Consider the following 21,635-nt stretch of genomic DNA (forward strand, 5'->3'; position numbering starts at 1 on the left):
GAGCTTTCTGAGCATCAGAGAACGTGATTCATTATTTCTGTCATTCAAGGCACCCAGAAAAGATTATCTTTATTTTTGACTTAGAGCCACCAAAGATGTGATGTGGAATTCCTGGGAGGGGAAGCAACAGGTCACATCTGCACTAAGTGCAAGCACTGAGGATGGTGACCTGAGTCTCTCTTGGTGTCTTCACCCCTGCACAAGTGGCAAGGACAAGCATGAGTGGAACCATCCAAATAGAGGAAGGCCTGGTGTTACCGACCCTAGAAGATACCCACAGTATTGCAGCAGCATCAAGAGTCAGCCCCTGACCCCACCCATCGCAGCTTCTGCTAGTTCTGGGAGACCAGGGCAGGCCCAGGGAGAGCAGAGAACATCTCTGGGTACTGGGTCTGTGCCCAGACCACCTTGGCTAGGGCAATTTCCAATAAAACTGCTTCTTCCAGGCTGAGCAAAAGCCCTGATGGTAAAGTTGGCTCATCCTTCCTGGCATGGAGTACACCAAATTAACAGAGCATAAAGACCTGTCCAGGTCACCTGCTCCCACTCTAGGTTCTCTAAAGGTGGTGACTGGGCAGGAGGCCACCAAGTCCATCTAGGCCACGGTTCCGTGAGAACCACCACAACTGTGGGGGTGGAGGGTAAGGACAGGCACACCCTGAATTTGGTAATGTCTATGGGGCACCAGGCTGCCTCAAGTCTATGTGCCCTCTAAAGAAAGCCTTGGCTCACCTGCCTATTTTATTTTATTTTTTTAAATATTTTTTATTTATTTATTTGAGAGTGACAGACACAGAGAGAAAGACAGATAGAGGGAGAGAGAGAATGGGCGCGCCAGGGCTTCCAGCCTCTGCAAACGAACTCCAGACGCGTGCGCCCCCTTGTGCATCTGGCTAACATGGGACCTGGGGAACCGAGCCTCGAACCAGGGTCCTTAGGCTTCACAGGCAAGCACTTAACCGCTAAGCCATCTCTCCAGCCCCCTATTTTATTTTAATGAGCAGAAATAAGGAGTGCTTTTGTGTTCTTGAACCAGGTCTGTGGAAGGAGCAAGACAAATGTGTGTAGCTCAGGTCAGAGCCCAGCATGGATTGTGGCTCTGCCCAAGCCATCTGGAGCAGGCTACATAACCAGAGAGGCCCTGGAACCTTCACCAACCCTACCTGCCCACAGCTTGAGCTTCAGTCTCCTTCAACAAAGGCCAGTCTGCAACTTATGCCAGCAAAATGATGGGGACAATGCTGCTGCTATGAGACTTCTGAGATCATCATGGAAGGATGTGTGGTCTCCACCTGAATGTCCTGGGATAGTTATCCTGATGAAGCCAACCACCATGCAGGGAGTTCAAATGCCCTGAGGCCACCATGCTGGAGACAAGAGCCTGGCCTTCCAGCTACCACCACCACATGAAAGATGTCCCATGGAGGGACCACCCATAGGTACTTTTCAAAGAGGACTTGGCCCAACTACACCCTGTCCTAACCCTAAGCCCTTAGGACCAGGAGGTGGAAGGAAATGGGTGCTGCCTTCCTCGCTAAGAGTGACAGTCCTCAGAATCCCAACAGCCGCAGCTCTCAGAGTGATAGGTATGTGACTCAACTTTCTGGAGGCCCTGGGTCTGTCCTTGGGGGAGCTACAAGTTCATTAGCTCCCAGAAACAAGGAGCTACTGAGATCACAAACATGGCCTTACCAGCAGTGGCCAAGAATGCTTTCATTCTACAGCCACAGTCTGATTCCCCATGCCACAATAGCAAATCCCCATCGAGAGCAAGAGACAACCAACCGTAGCTGTTGCCCACTTGGTACAGCTACAGTTTTTTTTTTTTTTTTGGGGGGGGGGAAGGGGGTTCGAGGTAGGGTCTCACTCTGGTCCAGGCTGACCTGGAATTAACTCTGTCATCTGAGGGTGGCCTTGAACTCATGGCAATCCTCCTACCTCTGCCTCCCGAGTGCTGGGATTAAAAGCGTGTGCCACCACGCCTGGCGCAGCTACAGTTTTTTAAAGCAGGAGAGGCAGAGATGAATAGACACTTGGCTCTGGATACAATATTGCCTCTTTGTGTATGTGTGTGTGGGGTGAGCCTGGGTGTTTATGTGTGGGTTCACATGCACATATGTGCATATGCATGTGTAGACCAGAGATCAATGTCAGGTGTCTTCCTCAATTGTTCTCTACCTTATTCTTTCTTTTATTTTTTTGGTTTTTTGAGGTAGGGTCTCACTCCCATCCAGGCTGACCTGGAATTAACTATGTAGTCTCAGGGTGGCCTCGAACTCACCACAATCCTCTTACCTCTGCCTCCCTAGTGCTGGGATTAAAGGTGCGCATCACCACACCCAGCTTCTACCTTATTCTTTAAGACAAGGCCTCTCACTGATTGCAGAGCTCATCATTAGGCCAGACTAACTAACCAGAAGTCTCTTGAGACCTTCCAGTTTCCACCTCCTCAGTGTTAGGATTATAGGTGCCCTGCACCACACCTGGCTTTTATAAGGGATCTGAGGATTTGAACTCAGGATATCATGCCCATGCAGCAAGCACTTTGTTCACTATCTCCCCAGCACAGAACTGCCTCTGCTAAAACCATTTAAGGTTTTTGGAGAATGTGTAAGATATTCAAACCCTTGTCTGAACCCTTAAAAACATTCCAACAATATCACTGAGACATAGCGTTCTTAAGATAGGAAGACATGAGAATAATTTGAGCTGCTGGCAAATGGCCCTCCACATAGATATATGCTCCTCACACCTTAACCTAAAGCAGCAAAAGCCAGGGATGTGGCGTCCACCACTGCGCCCCCAGCCTATGACCTTCTGTTTTCCAACGACCATGCCAGGCAGTGCATACTTCCCTTTTCCTGCATGTATGGGGCTCCAACTGACCAGGACCCTCTCTATCCCAGCACCTTCATCCACTCCTCTTTTCTTCACATTACTGAGCACCTCACTGGGTCTTTCTGGCCTCTGCAGGAAGTGCCCATCCCACCCCTCCTGTCCTCTCTCAGAAACTTTTAAGCTTTTGGTCACCCTCAGCTCCTTCTTTCTCTATGAAAGATCCACCATGTCTGCTCAAGACCGCCTAGGCATGCAAGTGACAGCTCTGGTCATGCCAAGCAAGCACACAAGCTCATGTTCACCAGTATCTCTCCTGTGGGAAGGCCCCTCCACCTGCTCCCCATCAGCAGTACCACACAACGGCTCCTAGGCTACCTCACAGCCTAGGCATCTCCAAACACCTGGTTCCACGTTGCAGCAGGGTCCCCCTTACACTGTCTCTGTCTCCCTGGTCTCAAAGGTTTGAGGGAGGAGAACTGTATCCTTCCTCTCCCCTCCCGTGTCCCCCACCCACATACCTGCTACAGACAACACTAACTTAATGGATGATTCCATGTGTACTCACCGAATGAGTAATTACCTCTCCATGATGGAGTATTACATAACCAATAAAAATCACTTACTTGCAGCACATGATAATGGGAGGAATGTTTTATTGTGTTTAAAAGATTCAAAGCTATATTTATGTTACAATGTGCAGGGGGCAGTTAGAAGGAACCATATAAAATGCACATGATGACAATAAAACCAAGGATGTCATTTTCCTCTACTTTAGTCAACTTTCTGCATTGTCAAGCATTTCTGAAGTAAAAATACACACAGGAAGACAATTAACATATTAACATCTTCCCACAGAGCACCCTGGCAGACACCAGCTCTTTCCTCACATCAGACAGTCAGGGACACATGATGATGGACTGTGTTTTTATAGCTTCAATAAACAGCCTTGTCTTTCCTTGGGCTATAAAATATTCACAGTGTTTTTGTTGTCTTTCTAATGGGGAGCTGGTGTAGGAACCACAACCACTCAGCTACGTCCTCTACCAGGTGCTCCATGACAGAGGCATCCAATGTCCACAGGCTGTCCTGAAGTGTGGCCATGGAACACAGCAGAGGGACAGTGGAGTCCTTGCTAGTGCTGAGTTGTAAGCCACATCTACGGCAAGGAAGTTTGGTTACTTGACCTTGAGCTTCTGCCTTTGGTAAGGAGACATTAACTGCCAACCCTGCCTTGACCCAGTGACATTCTATACTACCACAACATCACCACCACCCTTGGGGACTGAGGGCAAGCACTCTTCCTTTGGGGGGAGTGTGGGGAAGCAACTGGAGACTCAAGGTGCCAGCGCTCAAAGTCACATAGCACTTGAGGAAATTCACCTTCATCCTGTGACCTGTATACATTCTTGTCAAGACATGGCAAACTCTCTTACTATCAAAAATGCATAAGGAAAGAAGAAATTAAGTTTATTTAGGACGTTGTAACTGACAGAGGGGATGTAGCAGTTGCCTTCTCATTGCTGGATGAAACACCCAACCACAAACAGCTTATGGAAGGAAAGGGTTTGCTTCAGCTGACAGTTTCTAGGGGAAGTTTCATCATGGCAGGAAAGGTGTGGCACAGACAGATGGGCAGCACATCTTCACATCACAGGGAGGAAGTAGAGAGAGTGAGCTATGAACACCCAGTAGAGCTGGACTAACAAACCCCAAGGTCCACTGACACACTTCCTCCAGTATGGCTCCACTTTCCTAAAAGTCCATCAGCTAGGGATTAAGTATGAGGCTTAATCACAAACACGGAAGGCCAAAGGGCCATTTTACATTCAAGTTACCACAGAGGGGGGCGCATGGTAGTTGAGACAGGTCTTGTTATATGGCCCTTCTCTATTAGAGTGCTAGGATGACAGATGTGAGGACCGTGCCTGGCTTAAGACCAAATAATTTAAAACGCTAGGAATACGAGAAATAGAGTATTTCATTCTTTTGTTTTGAGAGTGGTCCAAGCAGCCCTGGTTTCTGCTTGCTGTGTTCCGTAAAACCAAAGCTGAGGGCATGCCTTCCCTGTGGCTGGGAGCGTGGCCGTCTTGGGATTAGAGCAGCATCCACAGCCTCATATTTGACAACATCATGTGGTCTCTGCAAGAGTGGCTTTCAGGCTGGGGTGTGGCTCTGTGGTGAAGCCCTCACCTAGCATGTGTACCGTGCTAAGGAGAGCTGGAGAGACAGCTCTGTCTGCAGAGTACTTGTCTCGCAAGCATGGGGACCTGAGTTCAATCACCAGAGCACAGGTTTAAAAAAGCTTGGCATGGTACCCATTCAGTCAACTGATGAGAGGGTAATGAAGATGTGGCACATTTATACAATGGAGTTCTACTCAGCGGTAAAGAAAAATGAAGTTATGAAATTTGCAGAAAAATGGATGGACCTGGAAAGGATTATACTAAGTGAGATAACCCAGGCCCAGAAAGCCAAACGACACATGTTCTCTCTTATATGTGGATGACTGGGCTTCTGCGTGAGAAGGAAAATACTTAGTAGCAGAGGCCAGTAAGTTAAAAAGGAGACATAAAAGGAAGAGAAAGGAAGGGAGGAGGGTACTTAATAGGTTGGTATTGTATATATGTAAGTACAATGATTGTGATGGGGAGGTAATATGATGGAGAATGGAATTTCAAAGGGGAAAGTGTGGGGTGGGGAGGGAGGGAATTACCATGGGATTTTTTTTTATAATCATGGAAAATGCTAATAAAAATTTAAAAAATTAAAAAAAAATGCTTGGCATGGTGGTACACATCTTTAATCCCAGCACTCAGGAAGCTGAAGTATGAGGATTTCTGTGAGTCTAAGGCCAGCCTGAGACTAATGAGTGAGTTCTAAGTCAGCCTGGGATAGAGTGATACCCTACCTCAAAACAAAAAACAAAAAAACAAAACAAAACAAAAAAAACCTAGCACCAAACAGGAGGAGACAGGAAGATAGTGGAGCTCAGTGACCAGCCAGTCTAGCATAATTGGCAAGCTCCAGGCCATGAGACACTGTCTCAAAAAGGTGGCCAGTATTCCTAAGGAACAACACCAAAATTGCCCTCTGGCCTCCATACTGACGCACACACACATGCATACACACCTGTATGTGTACACACACATACACACACACACTAAAAAAGAATTCCTTTAAATTGTTCCAATGTCACTTCCTTGGGGACACCTCCATCTTTGGGGCCAGCTGTTTTCCCTGTTTAGAGCACAAAGTTCTCTTCTCAGAGTTCTTCTGGCTGCAAATGAGACTCTGAAGAGCTTCGTTTCATTGTTCCGAGCATCTTCCATCTCTTCTAAAGTTCCATTTACATAGTCCATGCAGACCGTACTTTTGCTATTGTCACTCCAGGGCCTCATGGGTGCCAGGCAGGTGCAGTAGAGCCCCATTTCCACCCCAGCATTATCACTACAAGTCTCTGCTGAAAGCTGGCTTCATTAGCCAATTTCTGCTTTTGATGGCCCATGTTTGTAAAGTGTCTTGTAGGGCTATCATGCAGTGTCTTAAGTCTATTCAGGTTGCTATGACAAATTCCGCAGCCAGGGTGGCATCTGTTCCTCACAGATTCATACTCTGGAAGAGCAAGGTCAAGGCCCCATTAGATGTGGCAGCTGCTGAGGGCCGCTCTGTGCTTCACAGACAACATCTTTTCATGACGAAGGAGCTCTCTAGGGCATTCACTGGGGACCCCAATGGTGGTTTGATTCAGGTTTCCCCATAAACTTGAATGCTAGGTTCCCAGCTGATGGAGATTTGGGAATTAACGCCTCCGGGAGGCAGTGTATTGTTGGGGGCGAGCTTATGTGTGTTATAGCCTGTTTCCCCATGCCAATGTTTGGCACACTCTCCTGTTGCTATTGTCCACCTGATGCTGGCCAGGAGATGATGTCCACACTCTGATCATGCCATCATTTTCCCTACCATCATGGAACTTCCCCTCGAGTCTGTAAGCCAAAATAACTCCCTTTTTCCCCAAAAGCTGTTCTTGGTCAGGTGATTTCTGCCAGCAATGTGGACCTGACTACAATACCCCCTCTTGATTTAAGCACTTCCCAAAGGTCCAGCCTTGAAATACTTGCACAGAGGTTAGGCAGGGAGCACAACCATTCCAATAGTACCAGAGAGACAAGGAAGCAATACAACTAAGTGAACATTTTGGTATCTGTGTACAACCTGACAGACCTGAGTGGCCCATCCATGCAGACTACAGGAAGCAACTGATCATGAATTGCAGCATCCAACTGGTGCCTCCAGAGCCAAACCTAAGTTGGTGCTCTATGCAATCACTCAGTTACCCCTGTGCTGAGTGAGGTCTGAACTACACTGTCAGGGGCTGTGCTACTTAATCTGTGGTAATAGAAGTCTGTAGTTGTCAGAACTTTGGTGTATGAACTGCCTGACCTCTGTGGTAAGGGTGACACATGGTGAGAAATCTCTGTGCACTGCAGAGGCTGGATGTGAAGAAGGACCACCTACTCATTCACTTGGTCTCTCAAACACACTCCGGTGATACACTCCTGCATTAGGGCCTAAGCTGGCTCAGTTCTACCTAGGGGAGCCTGGCATTTGTGTCCAGTCTCTGAGATCATCAGCAACAGAAACTGAGCCAGGCTAACACAAGGACAAACATCAGAAAAACAAACAAAGAGGGCGGACAGAGCCTCATAGTAGAATCAAACACCTCAGCCAAGAAACAAGAGCAGGGAAGCTCAGCCTCATCACAAGTCACTTCAAAAGAACACAGCACTTTCAGTATTTGTTGGCAAATAAGACAGAGTGAATGTAGGCTCTCGGGAAAGGAGCCTCAGAGTTTGATCCTGAGGAAAAGCTGGTGTTGCAGAAGATGCTCTAGAGCAGCTACGCCCCTTCCCGGAGAAACAGCACAGATGCAGACAGAGGCGTGCACGCGGGTTCGCCCCTCACAGCTCCGCACTGGCCCTGAGCAGACGGGGTTTCTGTGACGCTCACTAGCATGCGGCTGAATAAAATTCCCAAGACAGCCCTTGATGGACACTATCGGCAATAATGGTGACCCCAAACTTCATTTGCTAAAGCATTACCTATCCCCAAGAAAGCGCCTGCTTTTGGAGGGTGACTAAGGTAAAAATGTGCCCTTGTGAGTGTGTCCTAATCCAACATGCTTGGTGTCCTTACAAGGACATGACATTCACAAAGGACAGCCATATGAGGACATGGGAGAAGATGCTGCCTGCAAGCCAAGTAAGGAGGCCCCTGGAGGAGCCAACCCTGAAGACACTTTGACCTTGGATTTGTCATGTCCAGAACTGTGAGACACCTGCTTTATGGACTTTGATACAGCAGCCCACTGAAGGCTAATTCAGAGCACTGTGCCCCTCTAATCTGGGAGCGCTCCACGTACACTACTAAGGGAAATCCTAGAGAGTAAAAATAGGGAGAACATGTGAAAAATGCTCCAACAAAGGTCTGTTTGGGGCTGGGGAGACAGCTCAGTGGTTAAAGACACTTGCTTTCAAAGCCTGACACCCTGGGTTCAATTTCCCAGTATCTATGTGGAGCCAGTTGCACAAAGTGGCACATTCATCTGGAGTTCATTTGAAGTGGCAAGAGGCCCTGGTGTACTCATCCCCCCTCCTTACAAATAAACAATTAAAATATTTTTAAAAGAAAAAACTGCTAGCCGGGCATGGTGGCGCACGCCTTTAATCCCAGCACTTGGGAGGCAGAGGTAGGAGGATTGCCGTGAGTTCGAGGCCACTCTGAGACTCCATAGTGAATTCCAGCTCAGCCTGGGTTAGAGTGAGACCCTACCTCGAAAAACCAAAAAAGAAAATACAACTGCTTCAGTGAGGGAGTGAATGTGGGAATAAATGGACAGAGAGATGATAGAAAGAAGATAGAAGTAGATGGTAGACTGATAACAATGTATATTCACAAACAAAGAAAAATAGGCCAGACTATGTTCAGTGATGGGAATTTTTCTTCTGTATTTACTAACATTTTACACATGTCAGAGGCTGAGTGAGGGGTTCTCTGGTGTAGAATCTTTTTTTTTATTTCGAGGTAGGGTGTCACTCTAGTCCAGGTAGACCTGGAATTCACTAAGTAGTCTCAGGGTGGCCTCCAACTCACAGAGATCCTCCTACCTCTGCTTCCTGAGTGCTGGGATTAAAGGTGTGTGCTACGGCTTGGTGTGGGATCTTTTAGACTTAAAGTGTGGTAGTTTGGCTGTTCCCAAGCCACAGACTACATTTCCCATCTCCCCTTGCAGTTAGGCAGAGTCATGTGACTCTTTCCAGCCAATGGCATGTAAGAGAAGTAAAATGTGTCACTTGTGAGCCAAAGTGTTTAAGAGGCCAGTGTGCTATCACCAGATGCCCTCCCAGAGAATGCGGATACAGGGGAGGGAGCTGACCGATGGGAGGGCCTGGAGATGCTTTCAGTGGTTGGGAGACACTCCCCATAAGCAGACCATCCACAACCAATGTCTATAGTATTCAGCCCCTGAATTTGGGAGTTTCTGTGTAACAGGGGTTAGTTATGGCATTACCATTCAATAGACAAACTGTCCTCGGTAACCAGACCTTCCACCCACTTCTGCTCTCAGAAAGTGCTACCCTTCCACACAATGACTAACTCCTCTGATGGGGAGCCTCATCAGCACAAGGTGAAGATGCAGGCCCTGGTCCCACTGCTACCTCTCCGTCCTGCACAGCTGGCTTCCCTTTACTTTAGAGGTGAAGGTAGCTGCCCAAGGCACACACTGACCAGAGCCTTGGTTCCAGTCCCTAGCAGCAGGGCCTTGGGCTCAGACAGGCACATATGGGGATCAAGAGGCTGAACAGACTAGCCCAGAGCAGTCTCAAGCCTGCAGTTAGAGACCCATCTCTATGAGAAGCAGCCCACATTGCCTGGTCTCGGACTATGGGCAGCCTTTGTTCTGCCTCCGTGGGTCATTCAGTCCCTGTCCTGGAAAACAATGGCCCTGCTGTACAGTGGTCCTGGGCTACCATAGGGCACCCCTTGTGTGTCCTGCTCCCTGGGCATAAGTAACTGTCTCCTGGACACAGGAAAGGAGCCCAGACAGTGCTATGCTCAGAGATGTGACTGCACAAAGCTGTTTCTGTCTGGAAGTTCCTGAAGCCCTGTGTCCCACTCTGCTGCCACCCCACACCTGGGAAATGTCTCTCACCCTGCAGAGCCTGAACCACTGTCCTCTGCAGACTTCTGACCCCCCACCCACCTGTGTTCACACTAGAGTGGCTCTAGCAGTCACTTTCTTGTTGCCAGGGCAAAGCACTTGACCCAAAACAGTCATGAAAGGAGAGCGTTTGCTGCCGGCTCCATTTCAAGGGGAAGCTTCACCACGCTGGGGAAAGCATGGCAGAAGCAGAGAGCTGGGTGCCACACCTCCAAGGCAGCAAGGTGCAAGCAGAGAGTGAGCTCAGGGCGGCAGGCAGGCCTGGGCCACAGCCCCAAGGCCTCCCCGGAGCAATACGCCTCCTCCAACAAAGCGCCACTTCCCAAAGGCCCCAGCAGCTAGGGATTGAGCACAAGGTTTAATCACAAACACATGAGGCTGTGGGGAACAATTTTACATTCCAAATAACCACAGGGGCCTTTTCTCCAAGGAGCCCAGTCATGCCAAGCCAGCCAGGCCGACAGGAGAGAACCCCAAACCTCCTAAGCAAGGCACAGTTCAGAAGTGAGCAGTGTGGTGGTCACGATGACAGGTTCCGCAGGCAGACGGCTGCTTGTGTTCAGACTCCTCCTCTGCCCCTCACAAAAACAAGATGCAAAGTCCCCGTGCCTCAGTTTCCTGCTCTGCACAACAGGGGGTGGTATGCACAGCCCTCGGTGTTGGGAGCACCTACACATAGTGCCCTGTCTCCTCAGCGCATGGTCGTTAGAGCACAGGCTCTACCAGCAAGGCCAATGCAGGTGCTACTGGCTGAGCGCCTCCTCCATGCCGACCTTGGCTGAGCGCCTCTCTCTGGAAAGGGAAGAGGGCATGCAAGGAGTCCAACAGAGACAGAGACTACCAAGCAGGATCCAAAAGAATGAGATGTGAGTGACTGTCACACCAGAAAGGCCTCAGGGAGAGCCTGGGGGTGCTTTTTCAGGTCCACCCTACCACTGTCCTTCTGGGATTATCCTGGGTTTGAGACTCTACAGGGCTTCTTTGTTCCCTCTGCCCCTCTGACCACCAAATCCCAGATATCTATGATTTGTTTGGCCTTTGCAAATATTGTGATGGAAAGGATTTGTGTTAATCCACATCAGAATATCTCCTCTATGCCAACTATCTCCTCCGTTCCCTGGCTGCTGGTGACCCTTCCCTCAGCACATCCTCCCACTCCGGCTCCACCAATATAACGAGGGCCTTACATATTACAGGCTTTCTAGAAATAGTTGAATGAGTAATGCAATCTTGTTCTTTTCTTAAACATATGCATGCATGTGTGTGTTCATGTGTGGGGGATGCACATGCCTGTAGAGGCCAGAGGACAGCCTTTGGTGTTCTTCCTCTGGAGTGCCAGCCACCTTTTTGAGATAGGTGTTTCACTGGACTGGGCCCAGGGATCCTTGTGTCTCTGCTTCCCCAACCCTGGGATTAGAAGTGAACATAATGCCTGCGTCTTAAGTCCTCATGCCTGCAAGACAAGCAGTTTCCCTGTGATCTACCTTAGCTCCCTGCCCCACGACTTTGCCCTTCTAGGTTGGGAAGTCAGCCTGTGGTCTGAGATACAAGGGGAAGGGCAGTAAATGTGTATTGGAAGAAAGGAGAAAAATGCTCAAAACTCATTGATATGCAGATGCAATTAACGTAAATACTTTCCACCCACGATATTTTCAAAGGTCAAACAAATCAGAGTTCCTAATGCTAGCAGCATGTGGCAAGTTGGAGGAACAGTCTACAAGTAATTTGGTGGAGTGTACTGAGAACATTAAAAATACTTAGGATGTGCATGTGTGCATACATGACATGAAAGTAAAAGGGGAGCAGAGGGCGCTAACAGGAGAGGGAGAAAGGGAGGGTATGGAAATCGGGGAGAAATATGCACAATGCGTTTGCATGAAGCCATCCTTGGGCAACACAGTACCATGCACAATGAGCACACACGAGGAAAAGTTTTACATTTTTTAAGCTTAGAATTTTTAATCATCTTATTCCCCGAAGAACACTGTTCCAGTGTAAGGGAGGGAAGGAGTAGCTCTTCACAGCAGATGCTGTTTGTTACAAAAGAGGAAAAACAAGGAAACATCGAGCAATAAGGGGGAACTGAAGGCACCACCCAAGTATATCACCGCAATAGTCAGCCGCCAATGAAACAGCTGTAATGCTACGGAACTGGGTGAGGCCGAGACCACAGGAGATGCCACACCATGCGCCTGGAAGGAAGCAAACCCAGGACCACTCTTCCCCTGGAAGCAACAGGTACAAAGTCAAAGAGGCCCAGCTCCTCCACAGAGGGAGGCAGGAAGATCACAAAGCCTGCCTAGCAACACAAATTGTAAGTCTCAAAATCAAAGGCCAGCGGGGGCAGGGGAGTGTGGGTAGCAGCAGAGTGCTTCCCTGGCACGTGGGAGATCCTAGTCAGCTCCTGGTGTGACTCATGGCCCCTCTGTGAAAGAACAGGGGCAAGCCTCATCAAAGGTCTAAGACTAGAGCTTTTTCCCTTCATCCAAAGCAGTCGTGGTGTTACACATTTGCTATGTAATTCAATAAAAATCAGGAAAGAGGGCTGGAGAGATGGCTTAGCGGTTAAGCGCTTGCCTGTGAAGCCTAAGGACCCCGGTTCGAGGCTCGGTTCCCCAGGTCCCACGTTAGCCAGATGCACAAGGGGGCGCACGTGTCTGGAATTCGTTTGCAGAGGCTGGAAGCCCTGGCGCGCCCATTCTCTCTCTCTCTCCCTCTATCTGTCTTTCTCTCTGTGTCTGTCACTCTCAAATAAATAAGTAAAATTAAAAAAAAAAAATCAGGAAAGAGTGAAAGCTGATAGCTTTGGCATGATTTGAATCATTTGTTCTGTTGTACAAGGTCAAGTTGAATCCCACACACAGGAGATTTTCTCTGAATACATTCACAGAATGGAATGTGTGTCTTCTCACAAGAGCCCAGGAGAGGCTATAGGACAGGGTCTCACTGTCCTGTTCCCATCTGGATAACTGGATGTGCATACAGTCAGCCCACATCCTGTCCTCAGTGAGCAGTGAGTGGGGCAGAAGGGAAGGAGGAAGAGCAGTGTTGCCTGCACCTTCCTCATCCTGTCCTGTGCACTCATGTTCAGCCCAAACAACTGACTAACATGAGCACATCAATCTATGATTTTTTCAGCACCATTGCCTTGAAGCATCAGTTTCAGGAAAGAGCAGCAAGCAGCTCCTTCAGCTAAAGCTAGGTGGGCACCGAGGTCATGTGGGGACCAGACACTGGATAAGATGGGGAATGTGTTACACGCCACGCTCCACTGGTGGTCCACATCGCCTCAATTCAGGACTCTGCTTCCATCAGGCTTCCCTGGAAGAACTTGGGCTGTAGGATGAAATGCTTGAAAAGGTCAGGGGATCCTGAGCACACGGTCCTGGAATCCCCATGGGCAGTGCACTTCAAGGCCAACTCTGCAGCAGAGCCATAAAAATCCTTAAGACCTCATGCTAAATTAGAAAAGTGGCTTCAAAACTGTCTCTGTAAAGAGATGGCCGCTTTTATTCAAAGCAGACCTTAGCATTAAAGTGGAGGGAAGATCACAAACACTTGCAGGCTCAGTCTCTGTGGCCAGACAAGCTCTGGCTCCTTTCGCCTTCTCTGGCCACCCTCCCCATCAGGCCCCAACACTTCACTCAGCAATGCTGTTACTTCCCAAGGCCTGAAACACCTTCCACCTAAATGGTCCTTAGTTTTAATTCTTAAGGATAAATTCCAAAAGCTGTAGATGTAACCACACCCAGGAGACATGTTTTATTAGAACTTGCTTTCAAGCCCCAGAAGGAAAACAAGAAAAGCTACACTGCTCAGGTTCCAGTTTGGGGGGATGAAAAATAAGCTGGGGAGATAAGCAGTGCATATCTGAAATCCCAGCATGCCACAGGTGGAGATAGGAGAATCAGGAGTTCAAGACCAGCATGGGCCACGTAAGACCCTACCACAACAAACAAACAAAGGGAGGCAAGTGGTGAGTCAGGGTGGGCTTAGGCAAGGGTTTAGGGAAATTGGGAGGGACAGTAATCCCTCCCCATGTTCAAAGAGGAGCCCGCAGCCTCTGCTCATCAGCCTGGTGACTGCCTAGGACACCAGGCAGCAGAGGGAAACTAAGGCCCAGAGAGGGGGAGAGACCTGAGGAAGGACAGCCACTGGACCCTGCCCCTGCCTTGCTCCCCTCCTCCTCTCCCGTGACATGTGGGGAATCTCCCCCATATGCACTGAACCATCAAACGGTGTTTCTCCTGAGCTGTAGGTCAGCGTTCCACTAACTTCCACTAGCCTCAGTTTTCCTGAAGTGGGGGTGGACCTGGACTGGCCAGTCTGATGAGTGGTCTAGTCTGGTTCTAGTCTGGAAAATGGACATCCTCATTTAGGGATGATGTTAGGAAAGGTACTGTGCTTCCAGGCCCTGGGTGAGACTGTCCAGCACTTGGAGTCATATGAGGCCAGGAAATGGCTGACAGCACTTTTCCCAGAAGCAAGTGAGAACAAAGAGAGAGAGAGAGAGAGAGAGAGAGAGAGAGAGAGAGAGAGAGAGAGACCGAGAGCAGCACATCCCTGTTTACCTCTGACCTAAGCAACAGCCAGGGCCCCAGGAGCCAGTCTTGGGATCTTGTCTCAGGATACCCCCAACAGGACCAAGAAGGAGAGGCAGGGCTCAGCAGCCCTGACTTGAGTAAAGTAAGAGACACACAAGGGTTCCCCAAACAGAAAGCTAATGCAACCCTCCCAGCTTCCAGTGCCTTCAGGTCCTCACAGCGCTCAAGGCTGAGTGAGTGCTGATGGCTGTGGCAACAAATTCCGCTCAGTGTGCACCAAGGAGTCCAGAGGTGAGGAAGACAGCATGGTCCTCTGCTCCCCTCTGTCTCTACCCTGCCATCAACAAGCCAGCTTACTGCCACCTTTCATGGTGCCAAGACAGCTGCAAGCAACCATAGGGCTTCCGTGTTCTTATCAGAAGACAGAGATCTGCTACACATGACTGTCTCTACTTTCCAGTCCTCTAGAACTGACTCCCCCTGTCCATTCTTTTAAAAAAAATTTTTTTGTTTACTTATTTATTTCAGAGAGACAGACAGAGAGGGAAAGAGGCAGAGAGAGAGAGAGAGAGAGAGAGAGAGAGAGAGAATGGGTGTGCCAGGGCTTCCAGCCACTGCAAACTAACTTCAGATGCATGCACCCCTCGTTCATCTGGCTAACGTAGGTCCTGGGGAACCGAGCCTTGAACCGGGGTCCTTCGGCTTCACAGGCAAGCGTTTAACCACTAAGCTATCTCTTCAGCCCCTGTCCATTCTTTTAAAAAATGTTTTTAATTTTTATTTATTTGAGAGAGAAAGAGGCAGAGACAGAAAGAGAGAACAAACTCTAGACACAGACATCTGTGTGCACCTTGTGCATCTGGCTCACGTAGGTCCGGGTAATCATACCTGAATCCTTTGCTTTTGCAGGCAAGTGCCTTACGGCTAAGCCATCTCTCCAGCCCTCTCCCCTCGTCCATTCTGAAAGCTGCTAGGAAAGTGAGATTATCCTTGAACCAACCAGAGCAGCCATTGCACAAGATGTCTTTCCAGGAAACACAGGTGTACTGGGGAGAGACTGAAACACGAATTTTGGGTTCCTTGTCAATACACCAATAAGCCAACACACCAATAAATTTAGGGTACCCCAGATTCTTATGGATTTAAATAATTAAAATTCATAGATCAGAGGGTAAGATTTCAAGAAACTTTACTAGATTAAAAGAAGAGGAAAAAGCTGGGCATGATTGTGCACACCTTTACTCCCAGCACTTGGGAGGCAGAGGAGGAGGATCACCGTGAGTTCAAGGCCACCCTGAGACTACATAGTGAATTCCAGGTCAGCTTGAACTAGAGTGAGACCCTACCTCAAAAATCCAAAAGAAGAAGAGGAGGAGGAGGAGGAGAAAGTACAGAGAGCTCTTGCCATGTGGAGGGCAGGAGGGGGGCAGAGAGCCCATGGGTGAGTAGGGGAAGCCAGATCCTGGAAGTTCAGGAGAGAGAAACAGCCAGCCAAGAGTGAGCCTGCCCTCGTGGTAAGGATCTATCTATCACCTGATTGTGGTGGACTTTACCTTAAGGGAGCCAGAGTGAAGGCTGGTTAGTCTGGGCTAAGGGCTGGCTCAAGAAGAGGCCAGCCTTGATGCCAAGTTCTGGGGCTGAGCTTAACCACAATGTCAGGGTCAGGTTTGAATTCTAAGATAGCCCCCCGCCCCCAGGAGCTCAAGTTATTTATGGAAAGTCAGGTCTAGATATCTTTGGTCAAGAGATAAGGAGAGGGCTAGAGAGATGGCTTAGCGGTTAAGCGCTTGCCTGTGAAGCCTAAGGACTCCGGTTCAAGGCTCGGTTCCCCAGGACCCACGTTAGCCAGATGCACAAGGGGGCACACACGGCTGGAGTTCGTTTGCAGTGGCTGGAAGCCCTGGCGCGCCCATTCTCAATCTCTCTCTCTGTGTGTCTCTTTCTCTCTCTCTATCACTCTCAAATAAATTAATAAAAAATGAACAAAAAAATTTTTTTAATTTAAAAAATAAATTAAAAAAATAAAAATAAAAAAAAGAGATAAGGAGAGGAGAGATCCTTCTCTGATCTCTAGTAAAGTGGAGATTGCAAGGGCAAACTTAAGGACATTTCAGCCTTTTACTTTTGGGGCCCAGTCACCCTAAACTATCTAACACAGCAACCTGACCCCCCTCTCAAGATCAGCTGAAACATCTGGCACTCAGCAGGCATTGCTGATGTGCTAGACTCAGACAGGCCAGACCCTGGCTCACTTGTGCCCTGCATTTATTTCCTCAACTCTCAAACCAGGATGACTCTGACATCACACAAAACATTCAGGGACAGGGTGAAGAAAGCAGGAGTCTTCTTCCATGAGCACAGGAAACAAGTGTCCAGAAGCCAGTGGCTGGGGGGCTCCGGCAAGCAGACACTGTGAGAGGCGGGGTGGGTGAGTAACTGCAGGGAACCCTGCTAGCAGCCGCCTAAAGCATCAGCTGTATTCCCAGAGACCCTGTTACAGTCAGGGACCCCGGGCAGCTTGCACATCTCCCGCAGGCTGAACTCTGCCCCAAGGCCATCACTGCCTGCATGGCCAGCCCAGAGGCTGAGAGAAGGATGGATAACAGGATGGATGCAGTCCAGTCAAGCCCAGACCTGCCTACCTCACTCACTCTAAGCCAAGTCTTGGGCCTACAGCAAGGCAGAACAGAGAGCGCCACGCAGTGTCCTCTGGGGAGAGTACCAGCTCCTAAGGACTGTCTAACAGCCTTCCAGCCCCCTCCCTGCCTGGGCCCTCCACTGTCCTAACAGCTTCTCCACTAATGGTCTCCTTATTACTTACTTTACTTGTTGCTGTGGCCAGATGTCTGACTTAAAGGGGCTGGGGAGACGGTTCAGGGCTAAGTCTCCCACACCTGAGTATACTCAGTACCTGAGTTCAGATCCTCAGGCCCTGTGGAAAAGCCAGAAAATGCGGAGGGCTTCTGTAATCCCAGTGGTTGGTTATTGTGAGAAGAGCAGTGGAAACAGGAGCATATTCTAGAATCTTGGGAACAGAGCAGAGACCCTGTCTCAAATGAAGCGGAGGGTGAGGGCTGACCTGAAGGCTGTCCTCTGACCTCCACACACACACTGCAGCCCGTGTGCGCCTGCAGTCACACATACAAACACGCATGCATGCACACATACCAAATGAGAACTTTTTAAAGCCACATAACAGAAGGGTTTACTTCGGCTTACAGTTCAAGGGTGCAGTCCGTCATGGCAGAGAAGGCACGATGCCATGCACAATGAGGAAGAAGAGCACCAGAGACTGGCGCTCGGCTGCACTTCTCCAGTTCAGGACCTCAGCTCGGGGGACAGTGTCACCATGTTTTGGGTGGGTCTTTCCACTCGATTATCCTGATCTAGGAAACCCTCAGACTCCTCAGAGCTTTGTTTCCTAAATGATTCTAGATGAAATCAAGTTGACAACTGAGATTAATTATCACTTCCCCAGCCCCATGTTCTTGGTGCTTGGTACAACTAATTTTCACAACAACCCTCAGTACAGTGGAGTTCAGCTCTAAAGTCACACCAAGACTGACAAAACCCAAACTCTTCTCAAGATCTTTACGTTTCTCCAAGAGCTTCAGGAATGCAGACAGGATTCTGGCTGGCAAAGATGAAGACCTGGGAACAATGGGAATCAGTCAGGAGAAAGGAAGGAAGGAGGTGAGGAAATAGCCAGTGCCAATGGCCTGAGGCCAGGAAGAAAATGGCTTACTTAAGGAACAGTTAGACAGCTGGAGTGAGCTTGGGCTGACCTAACCACCAAGTAGAACGGGAAGTTGTACACTTGCAAACTGTCAGCATCCACTACTCATTTAAGAAGCTCTCATGGCTTCACGACAGATCGTGCTGTGCTGTGTAATAAATGACTGCAATAAGCTAAATATTAAGCCTGTAATTCTGTGCCCGCGAGATTACAGCCCATCTCAACAATACTATAACAGGGTTCATTCTTTTTTTTTTTTTAAATTTTTATTAACAGCGTTCTTTCTTATTTCTCCCTTTACACAGGAAGAAACCTAAACTCAGAAAAGTTTAGAAACTCATCAAGGAAGCACAGCACGTGAGGAGTAAGAAGCAGAATTCTAACTCAAGTCTGACAGCAGACCAATCTATCCCTGCCCCCATGGCAGCTGTGTAAGGCCTTACTCGTGGCCCCAACACATAGTGGGTGTTCAAGACACTTTAGCTGCCAATCACAATTCACAGATGTGATGGCCTTTCTCCAGCCATCTCACCTGCCCCTAGGACCTTTGCAGGTAGCAGTCTTGTTTCACCCATTTTACAGATGGGAAAACTGAGGCATGTGAGAGCGAAGAGACCCCCCCCCCACACACACACGGGATACAGGGCTCTCTGCTAGAGCAAAGGATGGGAAGAACAGGAACATGCGTCCAGTGGCGGCTGGGGCAGTGCTGCAGGCCCAGGGGCTTGGCATGTGAGGACCATGAAGGTTAAGCAGCCCTTCTCCCCCCCACCCACGTACTGTCCTGCCCATGTGGATTTATTAAGGAAGACAGGACAGAGGATTCGGACGGCAGGAATGCGCAGAACTGTGGGGGAGGCAGGATATGTTTTGCTTTTGTTACACAACAGCCCCACTGAGACACCCCCAGTGTAGACACAAGGAAACCAAGGCTGCGTCCACGACTCCAGACCTCGATGGCCCCGCACGGCAAACCAGATCACCTGGGCACCGGGCCGGCCAGCCTTCAACACTCTGCCCTGGGCAAAGACCACTCGGGGCACGCGGATCCTCCTCCACCTCACCAAGACGGACGACAAAGGTTCTCCCAAAGCCGGGTGGGGCAGTGCCAGCAGCCCTGCCCCCTCTCCCGCACGGCCCGCGAGGACGCGTGACTCAGCGCTTCTCGCCGCGCAGCTGAGCGGGAGCGCCGCCCTGGCCTCCGCACACCCAGGTTGCACTCCCAGCCGCGGCCTCCCTGGAGCCGCTCCTGCCAGCGCTGCGCGGCCTCCGCTCGGCCTCGTTTCCACCCGAGACGGGTACCAAGGCGCCCGACACCCCACGCTGGTTCCCTGGCTCCGGCACCCACGCGCGCCAGCGGTGCCAGATCCCCTCCCATCTCAGCGCCCACCTGCTCCAACGCACGACCCTCTGCGCCAGGCCTGCAGTCCCCGGAGGAGGCGCCCACCTAAGGCCTGGAAGGTGCCGGGCACCAGTGACCCCGAGGCCAGCCTTGGCCAGATCTCCTGATCCCCCAGCCGAGGTTCGCGGCACGAGCTGTCCCTTGGCTACCTGGGCCAGGCAGGGCCAAGGACCCCGGAAGTTACTGTCACATAAGAAGGGGTGCCCACCCTCTGGATTCCACCAGCCCAGGCTGGATGCCTAGCGTGCAGGGCCAACTTAGAGGAATTTTAAACCCAGGGCTTATTTGGGTGGCATGTCCCACTTTTTCGGGAAGCCCCGAAGGGCTACCCAGCTACACTTGTCTCAGTGAATTCCCCAAGAATAAAAGACTAGCCTCCCGCCAGTCGCCTCTTGACTCCTATGCGGGGACCTGTCTCCCGAGGTCAGGGAGGGGTCCGAGGCTGCGAGCCGCAGAGGATCTGGCAGTGGATTTCCTCCCCCACCCCAGGGCTCCCCTCGTCTCTAAGGAGTGGGCAAACTAGAAAATTCTGCAGGTTCTGGCCAGGCTGAAAGGGCAAATGAAGGATGTCAGGCCACCCCACGTCCCCACTCTGCGCCAGACTCGCTGCAGGTTCGGGCTTTGTGGAGGGGGTTCAGAAGCCACCAGGCCATGGAACAAGCTGGTCCCCGAGGGCGGCGCGGAGGAGGGCGCTGGGCAGCAGCCGGCGCCTCGGGCTCCCTCCCTCCCCGCCCGGGTCGGGGTGACTGGGTGGGGTGGGGGGACACGACACACAGCGCGCGGTCCAAACCTTCGGAGGGCATTCGGTGCGACGGCATCCCCACGCCGCGGCCGGCCGGAGGGGGTCTCAGACAACACGTACGTTACCTTCGGTCACATAGCTGTGGTCCCGCAGGAAGCTGTGGTTAATTTTCCGCGTGTCCGTGTCCTCGCCCATTGAAGGCCGCGCCCGGTGCCCTGGGCATGCCCTGCCGCCGCACACCGATGCAATCCGCAGAGGTCGCGCCGGGCGCGCGGGCCATGCCGCCGCAGCCTAGCAGGGGCGCGGACCGCCGGGGCCCCGGAGGGCGGGCATCGCGGCCGGGAGACGGCCGGACACGGGCGAGCAGTGCGGATGCCGCGGTCAGATGAGCGCGCGGCGGGCGGGCGGCGGCCGCGGGTTGGGGCGGGCCGGGGCCCGGGCGCGCATCCCGGCCGGCCTGTGCGCGCTGCGTCCGGGCGCCTGGTGGCGGCGGCGGTGAGAAGGGAACGCGCGCGGCGCTGCGCCGAGCAAGCCGAGGCCGAGCCGAGCCGAGCCGAGCCTGGGCGGCCGCCGCAGTCACAGGCCCCTCCCTCCGCCGCCACCTCTCCGCCCCGCGCCCCGCAGGTGGAGCCGCCGCCCGCAGAGCCCGGCCCTGGCGCGGGCACCACCGGGGCTGGAGGCGCACGGAGGACGGAGGGACCGCCGCCAGCTGCGGCCAGTGGTCAGCGAGGCTTGACGGGAAGGCCACCTCGGTGACCAGGTGTTCAGATTCGGGGAGGCGGCGGCGACCGCAAGGACTGGGAGGGTGGGGTGATGGGGTGGGATAAGTGCGTGGGGGGCGGGAGCCCTGGACTGCGCCTCTGGGTCTCTGTAAAGAAATGGGGGAAAGGACCCTACAAGACAGCTGGAAGATTCAGCTGGGGCTGAGCTGCGCAAAGGGTCCAAGTGCTCCCCATCACCTTTCCGCTTACAAGTGAGAGGTGGCTGCGCATCTGCACCTGCAAGGTCTCCCCCCCCGCCTTGTGTTTCTCCCTCCCTTGCCTCCCTCCCTGCTTCCTTCCCTTACTCTCTCTGCTTACTACCCCTCCCTTCCTTTCCTGCCTTCAGTACTTCCTTTCCTCACTCTACCCCTGTGTTCCTTCCCTCTTTCTTCC

The 21,635-nt window shown here is 51.1% G+C and overlaps 1 protein-coding gene across 3 annotated transcripts in view; it reads right to left on the minus strand.

The window, feature by feature from the left end:
- The window catches only part of Ppp2r2c (protein phosphatase 2 regulatory subunit Bgamma), a 112,702-nt gene extending 91,944 nt beyond the window's left edge, over nucleotides 1-20,758 (minus strand). For 2 of the 3 annotated variants that reach the window (XM_045134510.1, XM_045134509.1), the window contains exon 1: nucleotides 20,607-20,758. In XM_045134510.1, coding sequence (XP_044990445.1) covers nucleotides 20,607-20,676 — 70 coding nt within the window. In that variant the 5' untranslated portion in view covers nucleotides 20,677-20,758. Of the gene's footprint in view, nucleotides 1-20,529 lie in introns of all 3 variants that reach the window. The other variant, XM_045134511.1, reaches the window with a different exon arrangement.
- Nucleotides 20,759-21,635: the final 877 nt, after the last annotated feature.

Source organism: Jaculus jaculus, chromosome 14 (genome assembly GCF_020740685.1).
Source record: "Jaculus jaculus isolate mJacJac1 chromosome 14, mJacJac1.mat.Y.cur, whole genome shotgun sequence".
In the NCBI taxonomy this organism is placed as follows: domain Eukaryota; kingdom Metazoa; phylum Chordata; class Mammalia; order Rodentia; family Dipodidae; genus Jaculus; species Jaculus jaculus.